The sequence below is a fragment of the Schistocerca americana genome, chromosome 1 (assembly GCF_021461395.2).
Source record: "Schistocerca americana isolate TAMUIC-IGC-003095 chromosome 1, iqSchAmer2.1, whole genome shotgun sequence".
In the NCBI taxonomy this organism is placed as follows: domain Eukaryota; kingdom Metazoa; phylum Arthropoda; class Insecta; order Orthoptera; family Acrididae; genus Schistocerca; species Schistocerca americana.
This window is the reverse complement of record NC_060119.1, coordinates 1007928507-1007952610: the sequence shown is the minus strand read 5'-3', so window position 1 is coordinate 1007952610 and position 24104 is coordinate 1007928507. Positions and strand designations below refer to the sequence as shown.

Genomic DNA, 24104 nt, shown 5'->3' with positions numbered 1-24104 from the left:
TCCAAAGTGACACACATCATTGGTATCAATGTGAGCCACCACCTACAGCTGGCTGCATCCTGTGCTCTTCATGGCATCCGCAAGAACCCGTTCCACGTCTGGAATGACTCCACCCAGTATGCACACTAGCTTTCTTCCCCTTCTTGGCAGCCATGTCCAAAAAGGGCCCTATAATGCGCCTAATGTTGGAGTTCCCAAATATCAACAATCCCACCCTCTGTCATTGGCCGGATCTTGCAGGCTGAGAGGTTTCCTCTGAAACACGACAGGCGACAGCATCTGGCTGAGTGACCGTGTCAGCCACAGACAGCACACACAACCTGTTTGTCAGACTAACCACGGAGGCCTTATGAGCGGCCTCCTGGGAAGTCTTTCGCCACCTGCTTTGCCCCAGGGCAATCTCCCACTTGATCACAAGTGTGTGGTCAATCTCAGTATGAGCAGTAACTGGGCTGGCCACCGGTGAGGACTGATTGGAGGACTCGGATGAGCTGGACGTCCGTTGGATCCCTACGGCCGGACCACAACAGTAGTGCCCATCCACTGCAACTTCAATCAGTGTAAACGAAGCCATCAAAGCCTGCAGCTGAGAGTGAAGAGTCACAAACTTGACTTGCATCCACGCACAACAATCACAATCCCTGTCCATACTAAAGACCATGGAAAACTAAACTACCCAGATAAAAGGACTATTGGCACATGCTGCAGAACTCTACTGAGACAAAAATGCAGAAACTGTGTCTAATAAATTAGGTTAATACACAGAGATTCAAAAACCTAACTACCGAAGCACTCAGGTGAAACTAAATAATTTTCCCCGATTAGGAACTTGTAATTTGTCGCAAAATTGGTTTACTTTCCAACGCAAACAAAAATGCGAGAATTGTGGCTATTAGATATTAAATTAACATGCAGAAACTCAAGAAATTACACTATTAAAGCACACAGATGATACTATACTATTTGCTCCTGGTTAGGAACTTGTAAAAATCACAAAATTGGTTACTTCCCTGTTACTGTGTCTGTCTTGGCTGGTTGCTGCTGCCTAAATTCCTAAACACTGTTAGGTCCTTTGTAAAAATTTTGGCTGAACTTATTTCCACCTTTAACTGGCTTTCAGTCCCAGTAATGATTTGAGCTTCAGTGCTTTCTATTAATGCTTGGAGCTCTGGTTCTTTTCCAACACAGCTACAACAGTTAGCAACTACAATACTGATTGTTGCTACATCTATGCTCTTTTCCCTGTACCCTTTGAAACTAAAGCCCTTTCTGCACTTTCCCATGACCCTCTCATATAAAAAAAAACACCCAGTCCATTCCAAATAGCTCCCGCTACCCGTGTAGCTGCCGCCTCCTGTGTGTTGTGGATACCTGACCTATTAAGCAGAACCAGAAATACCACCATCCTACGGTGCAAATCGAGAAATCTGCAACCTAACAGTAGCAAAATCGTATGAGCCTCTGATCTGCACCATCCACTCGGCTCTGTACCAGAAGTCCACATAGTTGGTCCTGTCTATGTTTCTGTAAATTGTGAGCTCTGCTTTCATCTCAAAAGCAAGACTGACCGTCTTCATCACTTCAACTACCTACCTGAAACCAGAGAGAATCTCCTCTGACCCAAAGTGACACACACTGTTAATACCAACGTGAGATACCACCTGCAGCTGGCTACAGTCTGTGCTCCTCATGGAATCTGGAAGCACTTGTTCCACATTTGGAATGACTCCTTTGGGTATGCACACAGAGTGCACAATAAATTTCTCCCCTTTCTTGGCAGCCATATCCCTAAGTGGCCCCATTACGTGGCTGACACTGGAGTGCTCAACTACATGTAAACCTGCCCTCTGTGAATGCCCAGATCTTGCATGCCGAGAAGCTTCCTCTGGAACATGGCAAGTGCTTACATCTGGCTCAGGAGCTTTGTCAGCCATCAACAGCACCCGAAACCTGTTCGTCAGATAAACCAGAGAGGCCCTTCCATAACCCCCTTCCCCCGAAAATCTTTCGCTACCTGCCAAACCTTGAAATTCCCGGTTGACCACAGGTGAAGGGTCATTCTCAACGTGAGCAGAACCCGGGAAAGTCACAGTAGTGGACTGATTCAGGGACACATGGGATGTGCTGGACGTACCTTGCATCCCCATGTCCAGCCCCCACAGAGAAGCCCAGAGGCAACAGCCTCGAGCTGCATAACTGAAGCCAGCACCACCTGCAGCTGCGAGAAAAGGTTCACCAACTTAGTTCACATCTAAACACTGCAATCACAGTCTCTATCCATCCTAAAGGCAGGGGAACTATAGAATAATCTGTAAGTAAAAAGTGGAACTCACAAACGAAACACTACGCTCTGAAGTGCTGCTGCCTAGACAGGAGCTGCTGACCGACCAACAAGTTCTACAGTTGTTACTGTCTACTGAGATGAAATGAACACCTGATGCAAAACAAATGGCAGAAATATACACTACACAGTAGTTAAAACATTAAATTGTGGCCACTAGAAACACAAATACACAAGAAATTTAATATTTTAGACTGGAATGTATACAGTAAATAAAAAGATAAGTTTCTTCTTGTTAATAGAAACTCGTTATAACTCACAAAGTGAACTCTGTGCTCTGAACACTGCCTCCTGGATGGGTACTACTAACCAGCTAATTCCATCACAGACAAATAATGCATAGAGTATCATAAACGTATAATGTGCAATAGTGTGTTATCCAGGAAGGATTAACTATGGCAGTCCTTTATTAATATTCTTAGTCAGTTATAAGTATTCCACATTACTTGCCTGCTCCACTAGTCATGACCAAAGCCATAACTCAGATATAACACATCAACAACACTTCTAGCAATGCAGTCACCATAGGTTGCATTAGCCAACATTGCCAGAGATGGTGGCCAACACAGCCAGAGATGGGTATGTCTCACAAGGTGCCATGAGCCATTGTTATAAATCGACTGCAGGAGAAGATAGGAATATGGTGTTCGTAACCCATCAACAACAAAACAGTTATAAGACCCATTTACAACATTTATATTGACTGTCACAATTTTCAGTTCCTCCAGCAGCTCAAAGGCCATATTTCGCAGTAACATGGTAGATGGTACAAACCTACTGTCACTTGTCAGTCACATATAGATCACGTAAGCGCCAATACTTTAGCTCATAATAAAACTCAAAACTTGCTTGATGACATGCACAACCTTGTTTTAGTACTAATACTTCAGACTGTCATAGGCCAACTGGCTTCATATGCCGTGCTATTAATTAGAGATACAATTTTAACATCCTTACCCCGCACTAATACGCAGCTCACAACTATACACCCACAATTGTGCAAATTCAGACAAGTGTTGCCCCTGTCGAGTCTGGAGGGCAGCAGGTCTGCCAGTTGCCTGTGCTTAAAGAGGCTAGCTCTCCAGCATACACTCAGTGCTGTATTTACCATGAGTGTTGTCTATAACTTCTCGCTAAGCCATTAATGAGATCTCCACTAGTGTCTTATTTTCTCTTAGATTGCTCTTTGGTATTACAGCTTGTGCTATGGACTAGTTTTGCTTAAAATATTCCAAAAGCAGATTTCTCCTTAACCTATGATGACTGTACTGCTCTATTCTTATCAAAGTTTGTCTCTCTATCTATTCCTTTGGAGAGTCTAATGTGTTGTAACAAAATGGTTTTAGCACAAACATAAAAATAATCATCCATATTTTCATTGTAATGAGTGAGACTTAAAACTGTCTAATGGATTGTATGAACAGTGAGATCCTATAGAGGAAGCCAGCTCTGTTCCAAGTGACACATACCATTCAGCCATCAATCTTGGCAACTGCAGATACATTGTTCAAGCCAAACTACCCAGTTTGTTTGTAAAAACACACTGATAACTCAATAAGTTCAGACTGACAGGAAAGGTGGCAACAGCCTATATATGTACGAAACTATGACATACCAGAAAGAACATTACTTCATACTGTGTGATCACCACATTAGCTCTTGACACTGTACATAAGCTATCAGGTGAATTGTTTACAACAATGATTTCAACTTTTTTTTTTAATAGTTTGGTCCTCATGCCTCACCCATTCACCCTGTGAATGAACAGGTGGCCGCTCCTTCAGAAGGGTCCGAGCAGGCACACAGGAGGAGGGGTTTACTAGTTACTGAAAGCTCCAATGGTAGGCGCGTTATGGAGATAGGATTCAGGGCTGGAAAGAAAGCCAATGTGCACTCGGTATGTTTGCTGGGGTGCCTTATCTGAGACGCGGAGGAGGTCCTGCCTGCGGCTATCGAGCGTGCGGGCTACACTTGTCTGCAAGTTGTGGCTCACGTCAGTACCAATGACGCCTGTTGCATGGATTCTGAGACAATCCTCAGTTCGTACATGTGGCTGGCAGAGGTGGTTAAGACTGCTGGCCTTGTGTGTGGGATGCCAGCAGAGCTCGCAATTTGCAGCATTGTTGCCAGAGTTTATCGAGGTCCTTTGGTTTGGAGGCGAGTGGAAGGTCTCAACCACTTTGTCAACTCTGTGATGGTCTTGGCTGCAGATTTCTAGACCAGTGTTACTCTGTGGGGATCTGTAGGACTCTCCCTGATAGGTCAGGGGTGCACTACACAAAGAAAGAAAGCAAATACTTGGGTAGCAGAGTACTTGTGGAGTACACGAGTGTTTTTAGGCGAAGCAGTAGTTTGAGGTGCTCTAATGAACAATCACCAATCAATATCCAGCAAGGGAAGTCAAACAGTTTTCATAATAAGACACTTCAACTGTTATAATTTTATCGGTAAGCTATTGAAGTATTCGTAATAAAGTTACCGAATTTACTGCCCTCCAGGAAAGTTCTCGCACTCAAACTATTCTTAGGACTGAGAGCTGGCTGAGACCCAAAAAAAATATTTAGCGAGTCATGGAACATATATTGGAAAGAGAGATTAGAGACCTTTGGAGGGGGAGTGTTCATTGCTGTTGACAAAAATAATGTCTCTAATGAGGTTGAAGTGGAGTGTGACAGTGAAGTTACCTGAACGCAATATCAGGTGTAGGTGAATCCAAATCAATTGTTGGATGTTTTTACCGCCCACCCAATTCTGCTTTGAAAGTTCTAGAGTCATTCAAAGGACGTCTATGGTCAATAGCATGTGAATACCCAGATCATGCAATACTAGTTGGAGGCAACTTTAAACTACCGAGAGTAGACCGAGATGTCTATGTATTCATTGTGGTGCAGGGGGGAGAGGGAGGGTACAGACAGACAGTCAAACGAAATAGTTATGAATGTGTTTTCTGGGAACTATCTTGAGCCGACAGCTCGGCATCCCACACACAATGGAAATATCTTAGACTCTGTAGTTACAAATAGGCCAGACCTTATTGATAACGTCAGTACAGAAATGGGGATTATCGATGATGATGTCATTATAACAACTATGATTACGAAAGTTAATAAATCAGTCAATAAGGCTAGGAGCAGATAAGCAGTTCACTTAGACAGTGAATTGGCATCGCTTAATTCCAGTAAGATGGATGTAAAGGAATTATGGGAAGGTTTAAGCAGACTGTAGATCGTGATCTGAAGAGTTATGTGCCTAATAAGTGGGTAATGCATGGAAGAGACCCACCATTCTTTAATAATGAAATTCAGAGGACGCTAAGGATGCTGAGGCTGCTGAACTCTCGGATCAAAAGGAAGAGCACAAATGATGACACACGAAGGTTAGTAGTAGAGAAACAGCTGAAAGATTTAAAAGTACATAAATCACCATGTCTGGATGGAATCCCATTTCGATTTTACAAAGAGTATTCTATGGCACCGGCCCCTTACTTGGCTTGCATTTATCGTTAATCTCTCACCCAGCACAAAGTCCCAGGTGACTGGGAAAAGGTGCAGGTGACACCAATACATCAGAAGGGTAAAAATTACCAATCAATTTCCCTAACTTCTGTTTGCTGCAGAATTCTTGAATGTATTCTGAGTTCAAATATAATAAATTTTCTTGAGACTGAGAAGCTTACGTCCATGAATCAGCATGATTTTAGAAAGCATCGCTCGTGCAAAACTCAGCTTGCCCTTTTCTCACATGACATGCTGTGACCTATGGATGTAGGGCAACAGGCAGATTTCATATTTCTAGATTTCCGAAGTGTGTTGTCCTTGACAGCAAGTGTTCATCAGAGTCAAGGTATTATCAGGAGTGCCCCAGGGAAGTGCGATAGGACCACTGTTGTTCTCTATATATGTAGATGATTTGGCAGACAGGGTGGGCAGCAATCTGCTGCTGTTTACTGATGATGCCACAGTGTCAAAGTTGAGTAATTGTACGAAGATACAGGAGGACTTAGACAAAATTTCCAGTTGATGTGATGAATGGCAGCTAGCCCTACATGTGGAAAAATGTAAATAATTGCAGATGAGTAGGAATATCAAACCTAGATACAGTATTAGTAGTGTCCTGCTTGACAGAGTCAAGTTGTCTAAATATTTGGGCATAACGTTGCTAAGGGATGTGAGATGGAACGAGCATGTGAGAACTGTGGTAGGGAAGGCGAAAGGTTGATTTCAGTTTATTGGGAGAATTTTGGGAAAGAGTGGTTCACCTTTAAAGGAGACTGCAAATAGGACACTGGTGCAACCTATTCTTGAGTATTGCTTGAGTGTCTGGGATCAAAGGAAGACATCGAAGCAGTTCAGAGGCGAGCTGCTAGATTTTTTTACCAGTAGGTTCGAACAACAAGTAAGTGTTACAGAGATGCTTCAGGAACTCAAATGGGAATTCCTGGAAGGAAAGTGACATGCTTTTTGGAAAACACTATTGAGAAAATTTGGAGAACTGGCGCATGAAGCTGACTGCAAAACAATTCTACTGCCGCCAACATACATTGTGTTTAAGGACCATGAAGATAAGATATGAGAAATTAGGGCTCATATGGAGGCATATAGACAGTTTTTTTCCCTCACTCTATTTGGGTGTGGAACAGGAAAGGAAATGGCTATTGGTGGTACAGGGTACCCTCCACCAAGCCCTGTATGGTGGCCTGCGATGTGTGTGTGTGTGTGTGTGTGTGTGTAATGTTTTATTTATTACCATCAGCCAATTTTAACACCATGGTCATTATTAGGGCTAGGATTTTTATGACCTAAAAAATCCTCACAATATGCACCAAAAAATGTTATGTAAAAAAATTTGCAAAAATATGCACATTAACAGAAAGAATACGACCTAACAATATTAAAATAAGGTTAAATTTCTTTGTAAAATAAAAAGTCAGTTTATGATAATGAAATGTTTATTTAAGAATTAAATGCACATAAGAAGCAAGCTAAACTATGGAATTTGATGTGTTGGTGCATGCTTTCTATTAACATTATCGGAACATAGTTAACCTAAGGTGTATTTTTTGGACATCTTCATTTTTCTTCAATTTCTAGTTGCAATAAACAATGAATACCTCGTGCAAATTTTCAAATAAAAGAGATTTCCTACTGTTGGTCATGGAATCCTTGTACTTCGAAAAACTACTTCCCACTTCAGCTGACCCAAGACAAGCACATTTAAAATGGACAATACCATTTGACTCTAAATGTAAATGATTAAAAGAGAAATTACACTCACACAAATCATTGAAATGGAACACTGTGTCACTGGATTTATGACAGATCTCTTCTGCAACTCTGTAACATGTGAACTAACCAAGTCACATGCACAGTTTTACTGTATAATGCTTCTAGTGAATCAGCAGCTTTCACCATATAAGGCACAGCATCAATTACAAATACAATACACTGGCATGCTTAACGCCTTTGGGCCACATGGCATTCATAGATCCACTGAACAATTTACTAACGGTGCAAAAAATTTACTTTTTCTAAATGTTCACAGTTTATTAGAAATTTTTCATCTGGGCTATCTTCTTCCAAAGTTCCCACAATGACATTTGCAATATATCTTCCAACAAAGTGTATTTTCACCAAGTGATACCTGTATTTTTTAATTTGCAACCTGTTGTCTGATTTGTTACAGTGTTTTCTCATAGCTTCAGCTGATGTGGTTTTCTTAGCGTGGAAGAAGGAAGAGTCGAGTTTAACTTCCTATTGCCAGCAGGATCATTAGAAATTAAGCACAAGCTCAGATTACAAAAGGTAGGGGAAGGAAACTGACCGTGTCTTTGTCAAGGAACCATCTCAGCATTTGACTGGAGCGATTTTGGGAAATCACAAAAAACTTAAATGTAGATGGCTGAATGGTAATTTGAAAGTGTGGAAGAATCAGAAAGAAATTTGTCTGTGTGTTCAGTTTACTTAAGTGAATGTCTGTACAAGGGAAATACGTAAAAAGTTCTTTACAGAATGGTGAATATGACTGTCAAGATACCGCAAGGATCATTTGCTGTAGTGTCTTTTTCATTTTCAATCTGTTGCACTCCATGTTTGTGTTTTTCTGTGGGCACATGCCGCTGAATGTTAAATGACTTCTCCGTAGTAACTCTTCTGTCGCACATTTTGCAATACAGTGTTTTACCATCAGCTGTAAATACTCTCTCACTATAGTGAGACACCAACTGTTGGGAGTTTACTTGAATACTCTGCTTTACTTTATGCATTTTTTCTGAACTATACTGCACAAACCTTGAACTTCAACAAGACAGACTAACAAAATGAGGCACCTGTCTGAAGTCCAGGGTACAGATGACTTAAGCAACTACCTGTTCCTAGAACAACAATAGGCTATTGTTGTGTAAAGGTGAAGCCCACAGTGTCATTACAAGCAAAATAGGGTAGGGCGGTAGATATCTGCCATTTTCCAGGAAACAAAATGAGATGTGTAATTCTGAGACATGAAACATGGAAGAAAGAAATTGCACAGGAAAAGTTCTTTACTTCTTGAAAGAGTAAAAATATAATTAATGTGGTCCATTACTAACTAAAATATTATCTGTCAGAGAGAAATGTTCATGTACGTGCAAATATGATGTAACAAATTACAGTAACTTATTTAGTTTTTTCACAACAAGCATTTACATGTGTTTAAGAAACATGTTAATCTTACCAAAAATGTAAGGCCAATCATCAAAATCCTAGCCACAGTCATTACCAACTGTGATGTACATTACAGCTGCCACAGTTTTAATCTTACTGACATAATACTGACTCCACTAACCCTAAAAAACTGGCTAGCAGTATCACTTCACAAACCCTAAGTAGCGATGGTTATTTGCAAAAATGAACAGCAGTTTTCTCGATAGATTGACCTTGACTATATGATTCCTGGGACTATCTTACGAATCAAATCTCTTCCCGAGGCTACAACAAGTGTTAAAAGTTCTTTGTGCACTGGCTCATATTGATGGGCAGGAAAGGAGTGGGCCTTTGCTTAACAATGCTCACCCTGGATCAGTTGCTGGCATAACCTCAAATTAGATAATGCCATGATCTTCTACTGCAGTGGCATCAATTTAACACTCAACCAAATTAGATAGTACCACTGTTAGAATCTGTGTTGAAGCAATACCTTCTACATCAACCAATGCTTTGCTCTTGAAAGCAGTTGAAGTACCTCTTCATATCTGGCCCAAGTTCCTTGTGGATAAATTTATGTGGTGAAGGATCAAAATTCTGGAGCCCCTAATTATTCAGAAACTAGCAGCTCTGCAGGAGCTTCTTCAAATAAATAACTATCCTGCTACGGAAACAAAAAGTGTGCTACTGAATAGTAGTCACTACTCAATTAGAACATTTCTCTACTAATCATTTGTCAGATGAACCAACAATTCAAATTACCTTTTCTCAGCTGCCTGTTTTGTGCTGCATTCATTTTCTCCCCAAATGTGAACACTGAACATTTGCTATATATTCAAAACTACCATGCAAATTCAGTGTGGCCCGAGGCGGCTCATTTTTCCTTGTCACTATTGATAACCTTTAGCTGGCATCTCACCAGGGGGCGCAAGTTACTCGCTTGTGTGATTATTGCTGCCTCGCCTAGTCTTTAAAAGTGTCCGCTAGAATTGCGTCAAAGAAGGAGCCTCCAAAGAGTGCAGTGCAGGCAGTTTTCACACAGTGCAGAGCCGGGAGCAGTAGCAGTGCTTCGAGCAACAGACACATGGTGCGGATCAGCACGACATCTTTTACAGGTTGTCTTTCACTCTTCTTCACCAGGACTGGGCAGAAGGTAAAGGTCTGGTTCGCTTATGTTGTCTGCAACTAGTTGAGCAGCTTCATGCTCCAATTTCCCACTCTGCAAGCTCATTGAACAGATGTTAGTGTTTACTTCACTAAGTCATCATGCACGCCTTGTTATTTGGTTCTGTGATTCTAGGACCAGTGTATTGCCCCGTCTGCTTTGCGTGATTTTGAAGAAACTTGTCTTCATCACTAGCCAGCATTCTATCTCACAACATTTGCCATGGTTGATGATGTTATGGTCATGTAATGCACCCAGTTGTCACACACAGCTATATCAGGGGCTTACATCTAGTTTTTTTTTTCTTTTTTTTTTCTTTTTTTAATTGTGTTTGTTTTAAAATTTTTATGTATGTGAAAGATCTGTTCTAAGCTTTAATATTTGTTTTCATGATGTTTTAGAAGCTGGTGGGCTCTCTGGCAGTTAGATGTCCCTCTTAACAATCTTCATAAGAAGGGATGGGAATTTGTTTGGGGATAGAGCCAGCAGACTGGATTTGAGGCGATTAAGACAGCTCTAAGTAACCTGCAGGTATTAGCGATTCCCAATTTTGAAAAGAGATTCAATCTCCAAACTGATGTGTGTAACGCTGGGGTGGCCACAGTCCTTTTGCAGGAAGATGCAAGTGAGAGATGACCTTCTGCCTTTGACTCGCGAGTACTGGTGGGACCTGAACTTAAGTATGAGTGTGAGGCTCTGGCAGTTCTGTTCACTCTTCAAAAGTTTCAGTTTTATCTTGAACAGAGAATTTGACTGAGAGACTAACAACCAAGCCTTAAGTTGGGTTTTGGCTCACCCAAGGAAGACAGGCAGGACTGCCCCACCGTATTAGGAGTTCAGATAAGCAGGTGACCGATGTGCTCAGCTGTATATTTGAGAAGGGTGCCCACGAACCCATTTTTAAAGTCTTAACTGAGATACCTCAATTATTTTCTGACCTCAGGAATAAGCAGGACCAAGATCCTTATTTAGATCCTATAAGGAGTTAGTTGTTAATGGGTGAGTGACTTCCCAGTTATTCCTTGAGAAAGGGTATACTTCCTCGTGAAGTTGGGAAATTTGTTGAGCCAAAAATTTGTTTACCTGTTGAACTCGTAGCATCTGTATCTTGTTATTTTTGTAGTCCCTTATTAGTGGGCATCTGGGCCTCTATAAAACATCTTCTAAGGTCCATGCTCATATAACATAGATATTTGATGATTGGTTCAGGAGTGTGAATCATGCAAAATGGTGAAGCCCAATTCCAACACACATAAAGTCTTACTGTGCTCTGAATGGGAACAAGGCCCCATGGATAAAGTCTTCACTGATTATGTGGGTCCCCTGCCTTGAACAAGAGCTGGAAACCATTTTATGTCATTGTTGTGGATGACTTTTCTCATTTTGTGTGGCCTTTTCTAAATAGAGGGGTTACTGCCTACCTAATTATTTGCCATTTAACTCAAATATTTTCCTGTTTTGTTACACAAAAGGTGCTTGTCAGTGACAATGCCCTTGCATTTGTGTCACAAGAATTTAAGCAGTTTTGTTTTGCCTTTAAGCACTTTGCGATCATCCCCTATTACCCTCAGTCTTCCTTTTCAGAGAGGGTTAATTGTAATCTTAAGGCTGCCTGAATTATTTATCATGCTAAGAATCAGAACAAATGGAACATTTCCATCCCTTGGATGACTGCTGCCTTCAGTTCAGCACAGCATGAGGATTCACTCTTGGCTGATTTATGGAGTATAAAGGATCTGGTGCCTGATTGGATTACCCTTTGCCCGATGAAGAAAAACTGGGATAGAGCTAGAAAGGACATTGACCTTGCCCATCACCATCAAGCAAGATGGTATAAACAGGGAAGTAGACCCTTTTGTGACCAAGTTGGAGATAAGGTTTCTATTTGGAATTTTAGCATGGGTGGTAATCAGGGTAATGCTATCACCATGAAGCTTGCTCCTAGGTTTGTGGGACCATGTGCAATTGTGAAGTTCCGTTAACCTGCTAGTGCACAACCTGGGGACTGGGAAAATCTTGAAGTTTCATGTGATCGACATAAAAACTAGCTAAGTAATGTGTTTCTCTCCTATTCTCATTAAAAAAAAAAAAAAAACCCAGGGGGTAGGGTTTTAGGTTTGAGAGTGAGAGACTGAGCCATGGCGGCTCATTTCTCCTTGTCACTATCAATAACTTCTAGCTAGTGTCCCACCAGGGGGTGTGGGTTACTCCCTTGTGTAGTTACCATGTCTCACCTAGTCTTCAAAAGCATCTCCTAGAGTCGCACCTAAGGATGAGCCTTTGAAGATAACGGCACAGGCAGTTTTTGCACAGAGTGGAGCCGGGGGCAGCAGCAGTGCTTGGAGCAACGGCCATGCAGCACGAACCAGTAAGACTTCTTTCCCGGGTAATCGTTCACTCTTCTTCACCAGGACTGGGCAGAACGCAAAGGTATGGTTTGCTTATGTTGTGTGCAACTAGTTGATCAGCTCTATACACTGATTTCTCACTCCGTAAGCTGCTTGAATATATGTTTGTGTTTGCTTCACTGAGTCATCATGGATGCCTTATTTGGTTCTGTGATTCCAGGACTAGTGTATTGCCCTGTTTGCCCTGTGTGATTTTGAAGTACCTTAAGCTTATCTGTGGGCTAGCATTCTCTCTCAAAAAATTTGCCATGATTAATGTTGTTATGGTTATGTACTTCCCCCCATGAACCATGGACCTTGCCGTTGGTGGGGAGGCTTGCGTGCCTCAGCGATACAGATGGCCATACGACAAGTGCAACCACAACGGAGGGGTATCTGTTGAGAGGCCAGACAAACATGTGGTTCCTGAAGAGGGGCAGCAGCCTTTTCAGTAGTTGCAGGGGCAACAGTCTGGATGATTGACTGATCTGACCTTGTAACACTAACCAAAACGGCCTTGCCGTGTTGGTACTGCAAACGGCTGAAAGCAAGGGGAAACTACGGCCGTAATTTTTCCCGAGGGCATGCAGCTTTACTGTATGGTTAAATGATGATGGCATCCTCTTGGGTAAAATATTCTGGAGGTAAAATAGTCCCCCATTCGGGTCTCCGGGCGGAGACTACTCAAGAGGACATCGTTATCAGGAGAAAGAAAACTGGCGTTCTGCGGATCGGAGCACATGGAATGTCAGATCCCTTAATCGGGCAGGTAGGTTAGAAAATTTAAAAAGGGAAATGGATAGGTTCAAGTTAGATATAGTGGGAATTAGTGAAGTTCGGTGGCAGGAGGAACAAGACTTTTGGTCAGGTGAATACAGGGTTATAAATACAAAATCAAATAGGGGTAATGCAGGAGTACGTTTAATAATGAATAAAAAAATAGGAGTGCAGGAAACTACTACAAACAGCATAGTGAACGCATTATTGTGGCCAAGATAGGCACGAAGCCCACACATACTACAGTAGTACAAGTTTATATGCCAACTAGCTGTGCAGATGATGAAGAAATTGATGAAATGTGTGATGAGGTAAAAGAAATTATTCAGGTGGTGAAGGGAGACGAAAATTTAATAGTCATGGGCGACTGGAATTCGAGAGTAGGAAAAGGGAGAGAAGGAAACATGGTAGGTGAATATGTATTGGGGGGAAAGAAATGAAAGAGGAAGCTGTCTGGTAGAATTTTGTGCAGAGCATAACTTAATCATAGCTAACACTTGGTTCAAGAATCATAAAAGGAGGTTGTACACATGGAAGAATCCTGGAAATACTAGAAGGTATCAGATAGATTATACAATGGTAAGAAAGAGATTTAGGAACCAGATATTAAATTGTAAGACATTTCCAGGGGCAGATGTGGACTCTGACCACAATCTATTGGTTATGAACTGTAGATTAAAACTGAAGAAACTGCAGAAAGGTGGGAATTTAGGGAGTTGGGACCTGCACAAACTGATTAAACCAGAGGTTGTACAGAGTTTCAGGGAGAGCATAAGGGAACAATTGTCACAAATGGGGGAAAGAAATACAATAGAAGAAGAATGGGTAGCTCTGAGGGATGAAGTAGTGAAGGCAGCAGAGGATCAAGTAGGTCAAAAGACGAGGGCTAGTAGAAATCCTCGGGTAACAGAAGATATACTGAATTTAATTGATGAAAGGAGAAAATACAAAAATGCAGTAAGTGAAGCAGGCAGAAAGGAATACAAACGTCTCAAAAATGAGATCGACAGGAAGTGCAAAATGGCTAATCAGGGATGGAAGAGGACAAATGTAAGGATGTAGAGGCTTATCTCACTAGGGGTAAGATAGATACTGCCTACAGGAAAATTAAAGAGACCTTTGGAGAAAAGAGAACCACTTGTATGAATATCAAGAGCTCAGATGGAAACCCAGTTCTAAGCAAAGAAGGGAAAGCAGAAAGGTGGAAGGAGTATATAGAGCAGGGCTTCACAACATAGGTGCTCACAGAGCAAGCTGTGAGCTGCAAGGCGCGAGCACGGAGCAGCGCAAGCACACTACCCCCACTACCGGACCAGAGCGGAGAGTGGGGAGAGTCACGTGGGGCACACAACAGCTGCCGCCAGTCAATGTAAATCCGCGGCCTCCTGCAGGGATATCACTCATGAATTATTACTGCGACAAATGAAACAAATAAAGGAGAATGTACATGTCCCACATAATTTTATTAGCTTAGTGTATGCCTCTACATTCGTATTAATTTGTGAACTGTTACACAATAAAAGGTGTCACTCAAGTGTGGGATTCTCGGTTATCTTGTACTTTTTGCCCTTTACAATTGCGTCTATGTTTGGAGTAATTGTTCTTGTGCATTGTAGGTGCAGCGTGCAGTTTAAATTTCGATCAGACAATGCGTTTCTCAGGCGCGTCTTGTTACATTTCATTGCAGAGAACAGTTGTTCACAAATATACGTGAAACCGAACATTGATATTATTGTAGGCGCCAGTTTGTGCAAACGAGGAAATCTATCCTGAGGGAAGTGTCTGTAGAATTCCACAATATTTTACTTGTTCTGAAATTTGTCTTTGTATTCTCTGTCAAACTGCAGGTCAATAATTTCTAGTTGCAGCTCAGGACGAATCTCTTCAATATTCGCTGAATACGGAGAGGAGAACAGATCAAAATCACTGTCTAATGCTGTCAGATCTTGAAAGCGTTGAGCAAATTCTTGCTTAAGGGCAACTAAACTATGTGAATAACGTTCACAGTCTTTGTGAACATCTTGCATGGATCATAATTTAGGAAAATGAGCTAGGTTTCCTGTTTCCAGCTGACTCACTCAAAGTGACAATTTCATTTTAAAAACTCGTATTCGATCTATGAAATGAATAATTAGCAGATCTTTACTTTGTAGTGAAATGTTCAAAGCATTCAGATAGCTATTTAAATCTGCTAAGAACGCGAGATCACATTTCCATGAAGGCTCTTTCAATTCAATAACACACATGTTATTTATTTCCATGAACATATTTATATCATCTAATAGGCAAAAAAATCGATTTAATAATTCGCCACGACTAAGCCAGCGGACCTCGCTGTAATAAGGCAGGCTACCATACTTGCTTTCTAGATCCTCAAGAAAGCTTTTAAATTGCCTGTGTTGTAGCCCATGCTTCCTTACATAATTGGTTGTATGAAGAACACTCATCAAATTTTTTAGTGATACTCTTTGCACATAAGTTTTCCTGGTGGATCACACAGTGAACGCCCCTTATTTCATTCGGCACGGTCAGTTTTTCCATTTTCTCTTTCAACAGCGCAACGAAATCTGATTTTTTCCATGTCATCGCTGGTGCACCGTCTGTAGACACCGAAACTAAAGTATTTCACGACAATCCTATATTTTCAACACTTTCTTCAACACTACTTAAAATATCACCTCCGGTTGTAGTGTTCTTCATGGCTACTACATCGAGGAGCTCCTCCCTCCCCTGAAGATCTCTATTAACACCTCTAATAAATATGGCAAGCTGGGCCGTTCCAGTGATATCAACACTTTCGTCCAGAGCTAGAGAATATGCCATAAAATCTTTACAGAAATTTGCAAGCTGGCTCTGGACGTCGTCTGCCATATCCTGTATGTGACGCATAATGGTCATGTTAGATAATGGCACAATCCGAAACTGTTCAACTTGAGATGGTCACAATTGTTCCGCTGCAACTACCAAACATTCTTTTATTAAATCGCCATCAGTGAAGGGGCGCAGGGATTTTGCTAAAAGCAAAGCAATTTTGTAACTCACTCTGAGAGCTGCCTCAGTTGATTTTTCTTCGTCTTCGGATAGCTTCCTTTTAAGTTATAACTTCCTGTGCACGATCTGGTCCATCACATTTTCCACTTCCGTAGTCTTTCGCGTGGTACGACATGTAATGTCGCTGCAAATTAAATTTCCTAAAAGAATTCGGCGTTTTGTGACATACTAAACATTTGCAACACCATATTTTTCTGTAAACAGATACAATTCCTTCCAATGGGGGTTGACCATCTTTTTCTGTAAACAGATACAATTCCTTCCAATGGGGGTTGAACTGCGAAAGCATGGTTGGGGTTACACAATGGCGACTTGTCATGATTCTTAACCAGCGAAGTGACTGTTAGAGCTGATTGTAGTACTTTAAACGTTACACAATCTTTATATTGGGCAAGCAGTAAAGGAAACAAAAGAAAAATACGGAGTAGGTATTAAAATCCATGGAGAAGAAACAAAAACTTTGAGGTTCACCAATGACATTGTAATTCTGTCAGACACAGCAAAGGGCTTGGAAGAGCAGTTGAACGGAATGGACAGTGTCTCGAAAGGAGGATGTAAGATGAACATCAACAAAAGCAAAACGAGGATAACGGAATGTAGTCGAATTAAGTCGGGTGATGCTGAGGGAATTAGATTAGGAAATGAGACACTTAAAGTAGAAAAGGAGTTTTGCTATTTGGGGAGCAAAATAACTGATGATGGTCGAAGTAGAGAGGATATAAAATGTAGACTGGCAATGGCAAGCAAAGCGTTTCTGAAGAAGAGAAATTTGTTAACATCGAGTATAGATTTAAGTGTCAGGAAATCGTTTCTGAAAGTATTTGTATGGAGTGTAGCCATGTATGGAAGTGAAACATGGACAATAAATAGTTTGGACAAGAAGAGAACAGAAGCTTTCGAAATGTGGTGCTACAGAACAATGCTGAAGATTAGATGGGTAGATCACATAACTAATGAGGAGGTATTGAACAGAATTGGGGAGAAAAGGAGTTTGTGGCACAACTTGACTAGAAGAAGGGACCGGTTGGTAGGACATGTTCTGAGCCATCAGGGGATCACAAATTTAGCATTGGAGGGCAGCGTGGAGGGTAAAAATCATAGAGGGAGACCAAGAGATGAATACACTAAGCAGATTCAGAAGGATGTAGGCTGCAGTACGTACTGGGAGATGAAGAAGCTTGCACAGGATAGAGTAGCATGGAGAGCTGCATCAAACCAGTCTCAGGACTGAAGAGAACAAAAACAACAACAACAAGGTTATGTAATGTGCCCAGTTTTCGTGCTTTGAGGGCCTACATCTTATCTAGTTAAAAAAGAAGTTTGTTTTAAAAGATTTATGCAAAAGAACCAGTTCTTGGTTTTAATATCTGTTTTCATAATGTTGTAGAAGCTGGTGTGCTCTGGTATTACTGTTATCCAGTCCTTTTAAGCATGTTGTGAGCTTCAGCTAATGGTAAGACTGTAGCCAGTTGTTTATTATATCCCTTTCCAGAAGAATTTCCAGCTCTCTTTCTGTAGTTCTCTGTCAGCGAAGTTTATTTCCTATGGTATATCAACTTATTGGAAACACTCTAAAAGTGCAATTGTTGTTAAACCACAACTTTACTTGTAGTATAAGCCAGTCAGAAATTTATTTTTCTTGTTTGTTAATAGCACTTACTATGACGTAGGGAGTGTGTTCCATGTCAGCAGCTTCTTGCTGCGTGGACCTGGCTTACTTGTGGCCGTGTGTATGGCTCTCGAGTTTTTCCTAGCGCGATTTGCTATTTGTTTGCAGTCAAGTGTCCTGGTTGTCTTTGCTGAAGTTTAGTATCTTATGTTATTTGACTTGCACTATGAACAAAATTTTGTTGTCAGCCATTGATTATGTGGCTTCACACAGGAAATTTTGTCTTTAATACATATTGTATTCTTGTTCCAAATTTTATTGAAATTTTTTTTTTTTTGTGTAAACCTTTTGAGTAATCCCTGTGTTATGTTTGTTAATATACAGGGTGTTACAAAAAGGTACGGCCAAACTTTCAGGAAACATTCCTCACACACAAATAAAGAAAACATGTTATGTGGACATGTGTCCGGAAACGCTTAATTTCCATGTTAGAGCTCATTTTAGTTTCGTCAGTACGTACTGTACTTCCGCGATTCACCGCCATGATTTCATACGCGATACTCTACTTGTGCTGCTAGAACATGTGCCTTTACAAGTACAACACAACATGTGGTTTATGCATGATGGAGCTCCTACACATTTCAGTCGAAGTGTTCGTACGCTTCTCAACAACAGATTCGGTGACCGATGGATTGGCAGAGGCGGAGCAATTCCATGGCCTCCACGCTCTCCTGACCTCAACCCTCTTGACTTTCATTTATGTGGGCATTTGAAAGCTCTTGTCTACGCAACCCCGGTACCAAATGTAGAGATTCTTCGTGCTCGTATTGTGGACAGCTGTGGTACAATACGCCATTCTCCAGGGCTGCATCAGCACATGAGGGATTCCATGCGACGGAGGGTGGATGCATGTATCCTCACTAACGGAGGACATTTTGAACATTTCCTGTAACAAAGTGTTTGAAGTCACGCTGGTACGTTCTGTTGCTGTGTGTTTCCATTCCATGATTAATATGATTTGAAGAGAAGTAATAAAATGAGCTCTAACACGGAAAGTAAGCGTTTCCGGACACAAGTCCACATAACATACTTTCTTTCTTTGTGTGTGAGGAATGTTTCCTGAAAGTTTGGCCGTACCTTTTTGTAACACCCTGTATATCATTTGGGGGTTTGCCTGATGTCTAAGACTTGAATTTGCTTGAAGAAATTTATCTAAAACTGTTGTAATTATTTTAATTGGCAGGTTTATTTAAAATTGTATAAATTAAAAATTTTTAAATAGCCAATATTATGAAGGTCTTATTCCTTGAATGTCTTTGAGGTTACGATTATTGTAATTTAATGGCTGTCTCATTCACCATTTTGAATGCCTGTAATGCCAAATTAACTTCAATTTTTTCTACCTGTTTAAAAAAAATGTACTGCATTTACTCGAATCTAAGCCTCACCTGAAAAATGAGACTCGAAATCAAGGAAAAAAAAAATTCCTGAATCTAAGCCGCACCTGAAATTTGAGACTCAAAATTCAAGGGGAGAGAAAAGTTTTAGGCCGCACCTCCAAATCGAAACAAAGTTGGTCCATTGTAATATGAGACACAATTTAGGTCGAATGAATGACGATACAGCTACAGTGGTTTGGTTGGAGTCGTAAGCTTAGCAGTTAAGCTTCAGCAGGTAGCCATTGCTATGCGTCAGGCGCTCCGTCCATATTTATACGGGTATCTTTCCTTTTTCACGTGCTTCGTCTGGTTTGAACTGATTGCTTATTTTTCTTTGATCTGATAAGTGCCGTTCTCTTTGTTATAGGTGTTTATGTCACTCTAAGCTGAAAATGCATTACTTTGCTGTGTCATGCATTGTTTGTCGCATTGTGATAACGAGTGTTTACGGCCTGTCGCCGCCCGCAGCATGGCTTGCTTTTGTGCACGCTACCGCCGCTTACAATTAAAAAAAAAAGAGAGAGAGGAATCGTCTCATTAGCGAAACAATGACAATAGACTGCTATTTGTTGTTACTTACACTGCTGCTTACTTTGATAATGATCAACAAGAACCAAATAACAGACTGCGTATGGTAGAAGATGTTCTGAACAAGAGTTTAGCGAAAAATTTTCTCCGTTTAAAAATCTTTGCAGACGCCTCTTTAGTACATTACATTCTGCACAGAAATTAGGGTCATCTTAGATAAAAATCTAGTCAATAGCCGTGCTTCATTTCTGACTTTATCACTATTAGGCATAAGAATAATACGAATATAAACATGACATGATATGTATATTCTTGTGCGTTTGCTGTTGTCTCACTCTAGTTTCGTAGTTTATTAGGCAGACAGGATTTAAATGACATAGCAGCGAACACGAAAGAATACATTGCAAAATGTTTATATTCGTATTATTCTTATGGTGAAGAGGATACTGCATGTGATTCACAATTCATATAAGTTCCTATTAGTAACCATCTCTTCTCACAGGTAGGAAAAAATTCAGAATGTAGAGTTGGCCATATTGACAAACATCCCAAACAGTCTTGCCAGTCGGATTTTCGTAGTACATTGAAATGCTGCTACATTCAAAGATGAACAATACGGAATTTGCATTCACTTCGTTGGATAATGTATGAAAATGCAGTGGTCGAAACTCGGAGCGGAGGAAAAAGCTTGTCTTCCACCCGCTTTTTTTTTTTTTTTTTTTAGTATATTTACTGACGCAGAGGTTTTGACGCCAGTCATATATTTGACAGCAGAAGTTAGTTGTGGCGGCACCTACCAACATTTTTCAGAACTTCCGCCTACTTTGCACTCGACTCTAAGCCGCAGGTGGTTTTTTGGATTACAAAAACTGGAAAAAAAAGTGCGGCTTAGATTCGAGTAAATACAGTAAATGTAAATGTTGTTGTCCAAGGATAAATGACATTAGTTACAGGGGTCTAGTCCTTCCATTTCATTTTCCTGATCCTTGTAATTCCCGATTACAGGTGTGATTCAAAAATTCACTGACAGGAAAAAAAGTTGATCAACCTCATGTGGTTAAGACTTTTTTTCTGCCCTAAAGTACAAGCAGTAACAGCTTACTCCATTCCTTAGATGAGGTAAGTCTCTACCGCAGAGGCAGTAGCATAACGTCAGCTCCTCAGTTTGTCAGGCCCTTACGAGTGAATGAGCTCCTGTCACATCTAACTTGTTAAGTGTACTATCAGTGCTCAATACCCAAGCAATACGGAGAAACAATTATGTTCATCTTATGTATGTAATGCCGGTGATTGAGCTTCAGTGGTATGGAACTTTGGTGAACATTCTTTGGACACCAGTGGACCAATGCAGTCAACAAAATTAGTATATGGACCTTTTCACAAACAATACAAGTGACAAAGGTCCATTTCAAAGTACCCAGCCATATCTTTAAATTTAAATGAGGGCATATAACACAGGGAATAGTGGGAAGAAACATGACAGCACAGAAACCAACAGTGCTCAACTATTCCTACAAATTGTTTATGGTTTAAAAAACTGGACATGCAACAGACAATTCGTAATGTCCACCATAAGAATGCACTAACATCTTGACAACTTACTTGGTCGTATCTGCAGGTGGGAGACCTCAAAATCACAAGGTGATTCAAATGCTATGAGCAGTATTGTAACCTGCAGATCACTTTATCCATGAGACTACACAATTTGAAACACTGACATCCACTTGTGTTACAACTACCTTCACATCAGAAAAACTGGCCACGTGCAGGTACGACTCGCACACTGAGGGTTCTGTACAAACTTAATTATATATATATAGACAGTTCATCCATTCTGTGAATCGAGAATCTTGACCATTTTTGCCTTTTATTAACAATGATACAAGCAATATATCAGTCCCAGGGAATCCAAGATTTTCGAGAATGTTTTAATTTTAGTGATATAAATCTGACAAAAAGTCATGCAGCGCACAGGCAATCATTATTATAATAATCAGTAGTTCTCCAGTCAGGCTGACTGAGTTGCAGTGGTACCACTGAATGTAGAACTACCGATCATTATAATCTCAAGTTTGATGACACACAAAAAAAGACAAAAAAATATATTTGTTTCTTGTGTTATAATTACAAATTAACAATTTTTGGATTTTTCCTGTACTTTTACTGTGAAATGTTGCTTCTTGCCAATTTTCATGATTCTATGTCAACGGGAAGTAACCTATAGAGTTTGATGGTGGGTTCACGAGTATCAAAATATGTGACATAGATTGCTATATCTCTTAATTGCATCGACTTAGAAGCTTCAATATTTTACTCTGCCAAGGAACCATGGACCTCAATATGAGACATATATTTCAACTTGATACATGTAGCCGTTCCCGACAAAAAGGATTTTTAACTGACAGACAGACGGCAAAGCAGTCTTATAAGGGTTCCGTTTTTATGACTGAAACATGAAACCCTAAAAAGGAACAATTTACAGGATAAGGCTGCAATTCATAAGAGATCGTAAACCATATCGATAATTTGTGTTTTCCCACAGAGCTTCTATATCACTTCTAGATTCCTTGTCAGAAGATAATACCACAAATGAAATATTGTTCTTGTCTTATTCTTTAGCTTTTGTGCCACTCAACAATTTAAACTAATTGTGATTATGACAAGATATCTCAAATTGTTGATATGAGCTGTTAGCACTTATCTGCACTTCATGTCCTTACAATTTTTCTTATCGTCAGATGTATTACTCATGTAATAAGGTAATAGATGTATTTTGTGTATGCATAATGGATATTAAAATATATGGAACCAAAGAGGCACAGTCAAACACTTGCAGAAATCATTCATTGTCTTAAATGTGATCTACAGTCGATGGATACGATACTAACATGAAAAAAAAAAAAAAAGAAAGAGTATTCATATTTGGTGAGAGAGAGAACTTACATCATCTGCTGACACCTCCAACACATCTGACAGATCCCACTCCAGAGATGGTAGAGGAAAGTTGATAAACCTAGCTGCAGATGCAATGCTAGGAATATGATGTGTTTGCAGAGCCTGGATTTCCCACAATGAGCTTTCAATTGCATGGCTTTTTACTGGATCACTTTCTTCCATAATGAAGGGATCACCTGTCACTTAAATGCAAGGGAAAACGAAAAAGGAGCATACACAACAAGTAGTTATTGGATAGTAACTTACAATATAAAAGATAATATGCACTAGAACTCAGTAAAGACAGATTATGAGTCAGCTGATAAACCATAAAGCAACAGAAAACATGAAACAGAAAATGAATTTTGTTTCATTAAACACAGCAACAAATTAATGCCAAACTCATGAGTGAAAGCACAACTCTCCTTTTGTACATTTTCCATTACTTGTTATTTTACTGTGGTTCTTAAGTGTTACCACATACACATATCAGAGAATAGGCAATAAAACTAGTCCCATAAGTTGAGCTGGGGGAGTGGGGGGGGGGGGGGGGGGGGGGGGGGGATTTTCATGAGTAATCTAAACATACAACAAAATAGAAACATGAACAGGTAAAATCAAGCAAGTTAGTAAATTTAAATATATTGGAATAACAACGCAGCTGTATGGATTAGAAATATTTGCAATAGATGTAAACTTTAGTAAAATGGAATGAGCATACAGTATAACTAAAATAATCTACTACAAGAATTGCACCTCTAAAAATACAAAACTAAACCATTATACCATAGTGGTAAGACCAGTATGCTTATAAGCGTGTGAATGCATAACAATGAACTATAAAGTATAGAGAATAGAAATACTTGAAACATGGATTATTGCAAAGTAATGGGTGTATTACAAACTACACATGGCTGGAACATGAGAATAACAAGGAGCACTATCAAAATATATAGAAAGTAGTAGAAGTAATAGCAAAGTGCAGATTAATCTTCTCTGGAAACCCTACACTGAATGAATGAGAACACGATAGGAGTAGCAACAGCAAGGATTACAGAAACAAGAAAAGAACTAAATAGAAACAATATCACATAACTGGAAAAAACAGAAAGCAAACAGCAGCAACTGTTTTAAGAATAAGATATTAGATTTAGAACACACAAAAAATAAGCAGTTGAAAATGACATGAATAGAAG

The 24104-nt window shown here is 40.2% G+C and overlaps 1 protein-coding gene across 2 annotated transcripts in view; it reads right to left on the bottom strand.

Annotated features, from left to right (window-relative positions):
* The window catches only part of LOC124616089 (nucleolar complex protein 4 homolog A), a 147216-nt gene that overhangs the window by 15827 nt on the left and 107285 nt on the right, over positions 1–24104 (bottom strand). The window contains exons 9-10 of one of the 2 annotated variants that reach the window (XM_047144345.1): positions 22918–23111; positions 2135–2218 (exon numbers count right to left, since the gene is read on the bottom strand). In XM_047144345.1, coding sequence (XP_047000301.1) covers positions 2135–2218; positions 22918–23111 — 278 coding nt within the window. The remainder of the gene's footprint in view (positions 1–2134; positions 2219–22917; positions 23112–24104) is intronic. The other variant, XM_047144353.1, reaches the window with a different exon arrangement.